Raw genomic sequence first — 6,306 nt, forward strand, 5'->3', positions numbered from 1 at the left:
TTTATTAGATTGATCAATTTCGCAAGACAAGGCTAATTACTCCTGATATGGAATATATCCATGTAATAAATTTCACTTTGTAACCGTCACTACAGTGGGTACTATATATCTAATTAATAATTCTTTATTAATAACCATTACAAAACAAATAATAATTACAGTGTCCATTTAGAGAAATGAACATAATGAACAGTTTGTTTTATGATCAATAAAAGTTTTTATGTAAACTTCCAGATTCCCAACAAATTTTCCATTCTCATTTTTGTAATATTTTCAATGTTTGATTTATTTTAAGAATTTTACATTCTTTCAAATTCTGCTTCGTTAGTTGATGATGCGAACGGCACTGATATCGTTAAAGTCGGATCAGACTCGACCGTTGCTGAATGGTCTATCAAATTCGCTACTAATCTGGCGATCTCATGGCCTAAAGACAGGACAATTCAACATCGCTTAGAACTTATTTGTCAAACTGTTGAAGTAAGATACTGTTATATTCAATTGTGTTGTGGAAATTCTTGATATTGTACCTGCCTTTTTAGTATAGCGTTCTCAACAATCACTCGTTTTTACATACATATCCGCCTTTCTTAATTTACGTAAGTAGAAGACTGTCACACTCAATTCCTTATTCGTCTTTAGCTGTTTTGTTTATAAATACAAGCACTAAACTTTTGTTAAACCTTATTTTTGTGAAATCAAGTTGTCTCTGTCTTGATCAGGTACTTCAGGTTTTCAGCTTATCGCGAAACTTAAATTGATATTGATTCCTTTAACAATTGTCGAGATTAATGTTAAGAATCATGTGTTATACTTTTGGAGATACTTATCGAATCGTGTGTAATTGATTTCAACAACATGCTTAGAGTGGTTTTTCGATAGATTCGAAGTTTTGAAGTTGCTTAATCCAGTCAGTCACAAAGTAGAACCTAGTACATATGTACATCCGTTCAAGTTACCATACCTCAGAGAGACGAAATTATCCCAGAATAGTAGAGATAGTAATAGTATGAGTGGTAGTTGAAAAGATTAGGCATGGAAGATTTGAGGAAATATAAATGAGTGAAATAAGAATTAAGAATGTTATGAGGAATTCAGAATGTCAGAATTTGAGGAAAGACAAAGACACACAATACAATGTAACCGTAGCTATTTCAGTAGTTTCTTGTCCATAAAGAAATGGATACTATACCCTAAATAACTCAAAAGAAATCATCTGTTAATAATAAAATTTCGAAATTGTATCAAAATTCATAGCTTTAGATGTGTTTAAATTCTTGTTGCATCTAGTGTTAGTTGACTAATTTAATTAGAAGTCAGTTATTAAATATTTTTCATTTAAATTACATAGTGATTATTTTAATGAATATTTTCATTCAGGAATGTGTGATTTCTTGTAGCATCTTGACTACAAAACCTACTATACCAAAATGTGTAATGTGTTCTTTTTAGACTAACGAATGGCCGAATCCCCGTCGTTTTATTACACCGATTACCACTGCAATTTCAGTTTCATCATCTATGGTAAATTCTACTCGCTCACATGTTGAGTCAAAAGTTACAAGTTTGAATGATCCATTCCCTCAAACTTATCGAAGTTCGTCGTCATTATCTCGTGACAGTTATCCGTTGTCATCTAGTAATTCTAGAAGAATTTCACTGAATGCCTCTCATGTCTCATTACCTCGAAAACAGTATGGTCTACCCGTTTTTTCTTCTGAAATGACCTCTAATTCACTAGATTCACCATGTGACCTGAAATTATCCAATTTAACCGATATATCATCTGTCATTACGAATAATGAATTTGACGATTCACGACAATTCGATTTCTCTATGAGTGGGAGGCATATTAATTCATCGCACTGTAAGTCAGCGTCGTTAAAGTCCTATTCTTCTGAAACACAGTCTGAAGCTGCTATACCGACGGATCCCGATGAGAGTATTTCTACGTCTGCCAACATTCCATTAAATCTAAATGACAATCAGTTACCTTTTATTTCTAATCCCACGAACGAGAATACTATGGTTGATCGAAACCGTGGTCGAATTCGCAATCGAAGTAATCGATCTAATTCACTTGGCAAAAATTTGTTTTCTAGTCATGATAAATGTCAGACCAATTCTGATTCTGATCAAGAAACCTTATCATTTCGTGATACAACTTTAAAATCTGCAGCTTCACATTCAGAACACTTTTCACAAAGTCCCAAATCGTTATCGATTTCTGCCAGTAATCCAGTGTCTGATGACAATGACTTTTCAATGCCACCACCCAGTATGACATCTGCAGCACGCCCTATTTCTGGAGCGAATAATCGTGGACGTAAACGAAAAAGTGATACTTCTAAACTTCCATCGGATTCAAATTCAACATTTGCAAAAGCTCCTTACAGTTCTAAACGTGAACGTCTCAGTTCATCTAAAATTGAGTCGAACAATAATAATGTACAGAAAGCTTCTCAGAATGTTAATTCTGACATTTGGGATGTACGTGTCCCAGTAATTAGTTTAGTTGATGGTTCTTTAATTTATGGTGATAAAGCTCCTGAACGAAGATCACTGGAATCTTGGTTGGATGCAAATCCAAATTATATGCCATATTCAGTAGAAGTGGTAAGTGGTTCTCTTCAGAATAATTTTTTTAACCGTTCTTAATTTATTTATTAATCAATTGTTGTATTATTCCTCGTAATAAAGTGAGAATATCTTTTATTTGTAATGCAGTTAATTGGTATTTACCGTGTCCAGTGCGGTGTAAAATGGTTTTCTTTATCTTGAACTGTACTCACTGATAGGATCTTACAGTGTATATAGCTAACAATGTTAAGATGAGAACGAATGGTAATTTTTTTATTTGAACTTTGTACTACATTATCTAATAATTTTATTCTCAAGCCATAATCAAGTGATTGCTGTTAAAGGAGAGGGGGACTGAAAAGATTTAATTATTCTTAATAGATATAAGGATACTCTTAACAGTAATCTTCAACTTTGGAGATTCTTTTAACATATGGGAAAATTTTTCATTATCTTTTATACTGAATATAGTTGTATTTTAATATGTGATATTCGCTTCTCTTAACTAGAAGTTATTGCTAAAAGATTGTTTCTGTCAGTGACAACTTGAACAGATACACTTGTCACCTGCGACTGATTGAGGGCTTTTTTTATCTAAAACATATGTGTTAACGTGAAGCTTAAACGTTCTGATGTTGTACATTTAGCACATCAGGATGAAAATGTGAAAAAGCAAAAATTACGCTGAAACTAAGTGGTTTACCACTTTAAAAAAAGGATTGGGAGAAAAACCAGTGAATTAAGCATACAGAATAACACACTCTTCAGGACCTAACAGAAAATAAATAACGTATTCATGTGTGTTCATTGTAGTCTATTGATTCACAAAATACTCTTTTAACTAGAAGTGGTAATCATTCATCTTTACATTTTTAACCCTGTTTTTCAGTATAAATTAGGTGTACAGTAACCGGTTTCAGGTGTCTGTCCTGTATTCCTACATAAACCAACTAGTTTACGCTAACTTATGTCCTAAATTTTCTAAATAATGTAGTGTCTATTTTTCACTGCCTATATTTTGAATATTTCAGGAGGATCGTGCGATCTATAATCGTGTTGCAAGTGCTAGGGGTCAAGATACAAGTAATATGGAAGCATTAGCTTATAAACATTATCTAAACAGTTTGCTGGCTAGTGCAGCAACCGGCAGTGGTGTCGGCAATAACAATGTAACGACGTCCAATTCTCCATCATCTGTTGTTGCCGCTCAGGTTAACAATTTCAATACACAACAATATTTACAACAACAACAGTTATTAAATACATTTGGCGCTTATGCTCGTCATCCAGCATACGCGAATTTGATCGCTTCTGCTTTAAGTAATTGGCAGTCCATTTCCTCCACACCATCATCCACTGCTACCTCTGTTACTGGAGCTGTCTCTAATACTACTACTTCTAAATCACGAGTTCCCGTCTCCACGAGCTGTGCACCGTCAACATCTCGGTCTTCGAAATCCCGTTCCGCTGGTAAAAATATTTTATCAAATAGGGCAATTTATTGCGTCTGTATTCCGGTCTTTTTTAGTGGTGATACCTATTTAGATGAGTTTTAATCGATTGTATAGTTAGTTATTAGTTTTGAATTGTTTTATATTCCTAAACGTGTCAACCTTTACTGCTACTTTTCATTTTGTAAAGTATCCTGTTAAGTGGTCTGGCTTTATTACATTGAATAAAAAAACTCTTAAATAAACAAATAATCAAAAATAGCATAATATTCTGGTTAAATTAGGTTGATCACTCACCAAGAGTTTATAGGTTGGCAATACATGAGGGGGAGGCTTAGACATGGTATTTTAGTAAACGTCTAAAGAATCATTCTATAAATGGATCTTTAAAGAAAATAACTAATGCTAGTTGCAACTTCCCGAGTGAAATAATTATGTTGGTTGCATAACAGCAAAACTTTAATGCTCATGCCATTAAACACCAATCGACAGTCTGTGGTTTATATCGTTTTATTATTATAATGATGGGTTTATCAAGCTTTGCTTATACTGATACTCTACTGAGATATGTATTGATTTTAGATTAAAATAAGAGTATAAAGATTATTGTGAATAAACCCAAATAAAAGTGACCTGTAATAAAGCATTTTAACTTTTCATCTGTTTGATCTCAAAATATATTATGACTAGCAGTGAAATAGCAATTTTACCTTCTTCAACTTTCTCCGCTATCATATGAATAAAGTATTTACAGTATGCCATGTTGAGCCCTCATTCAAATCTCTTCCCAGCATAAATCAGTTACCAATTGATGAAAAGAAACACATATTAATCGTTGATTACTGTATGTAAAATCATTACGACTATATCACTTATTAATAATCAATGTTAATCCTTTTTTCTTGTACCTCATTGGTTAAACTAATTATCGACAAACTGGCTATCCTCTTATAGGTTTTGAAATGAATTTTGTTTGAACAGCCATTTTGAACCTTTCATTTATTTTACGTTTGATTGCTTTGTAATTGACTGTTGTTGTTGTTGTTGTTGTTGTTTCTGTCTTATCTACCATGACTGTAGGCTTAAATTTAACTAATCATGATTTATTGTAGAACCACATATATTATCCATATATATTCATATATAAATATTTCCGAGTAACCAAGACAGTATTTGACTCAAATAGATTTCTGGTGTGTTATTCAAGTGAATTCAGCCTCTATTCTAGTAAATCCGACATAGCATCTAAGTTGTTTTTCGGATAATAAACTAATATTAGTTTATATCCATCAGTGAAATAGAAGACTCGAATTTGTTTTGTCTCCACTTATATTTGTGGTTATTTTGTTGAAATATAACCTATATTGTGTAATTATTTTAAATTTTATTATTATGTCTTCTACCCCATATCCTTTATGATTCATAGCTTTCTTTTACTTTATTTCTCATTATTATCACAGGAAGTCGTTCGGAGAATTCTAGTCGCCGACGTGATCCTGTCGAAGTGACAGATCCCCCCATCAATTGTCAAGCATATCCATTTGTTCCCGATAGGAGTTCTGGTAGTACTCCAACAGTACAAGATCCATTCCAATTAAACACCGGTAACCAACGGATGGATTCAATGTTGAATGCTGTATATCAGCAGGCTGCTGCAATGAATCTGGCTTACATGTGCAATCCTGTAACTGCGGCAGCTCTATATAGTCAACTTATGTTAGCATGTTCTGGATCAGTCATTCCACCAGATATCGGATCATCTAATGTTAATTTGACATCTAACCCTTTCGCTTCACAACAAGCCACTCTGGCTTCTCTGTACGCCAACTACTTGTTGTCAGCTAAACAGATGCAACAAAGACAGGCAACCCAAACAACTAATCCTTGGGATTCCCAACAACTCCTTGCATCTTTAGCTTCAACTTTAATGTCTGCTTGTGGAAATCCCGGAGAAATAGATACTACAGCTCTTCTGTCAATGTTTAGTGGAGCGACAAATTCTTCACTCGGAATCGGAACAACGTCTACTCCTGTAAAGCATTCAAACTCTCAGCAACAGTCATGCACTCAACCAGATAATAGACCTCACCTAATCCCAACATCTCCTACCCCTGCTTCTGAAATAGTTAGCTCTGTTTGTTCAGAGCGAGAAACTCAGGATTCCGGCGATACGAGACAAACTGTATCTTGTAGACATGCAGATCAATCTCAGGATAAATACGATAATACTAAGGAGTTTGAAGAGAGTCAAGCTATTTTGGATCTCAGTAAATAA

At 33.9% G+C, this 6,306-nt stretch overlaps 1 protein-coding gene across 1 annotated transcript in view; it reads left to right on the plus strand.

The window, feature by feature from the left end:
* The window catches only part of Smp_130470 (hypothetical protein), a gene marked incomplete at its 3' end in the record, with an annotated part of 50,548 nt that extends 44,242 nt beyond the window's left edge, over nt 1-6,306 (plus strand). The window contains exons 25-28 of the mRNA XM_018790053.1: nt 329-480; nt 1,453-2,616; nt 3,612-4,050; nt 5,492-6,306. Coding sequence (XP_018646391.1) covers nt 329-480; nt 1,453-2,616; nt 3,612-4,050; nt 5,492-6,306 — 2,570 coding nt within the window. The remainder of the gene's footprint in view (nt 1-328; nt 481-1,452; nt 2,617-3,611; nt 4,051-5,491) is intronic.

Source organism: Schistosoma mansoni (assembly GCF_000237925.1).
Source record: "Schistosoma mansoni, WGS project CABG00000000 data, supercontig 0126, strain Puerto Rico, whole genome shotgun sequence".
Classification (NCBI taxonomy): Eukaryota; Metazoa; Platyhelminthes; class Trematoda; order Strigeidida; family Schistosomatidae; genus Schistosoma; species Schistosoma mansoni.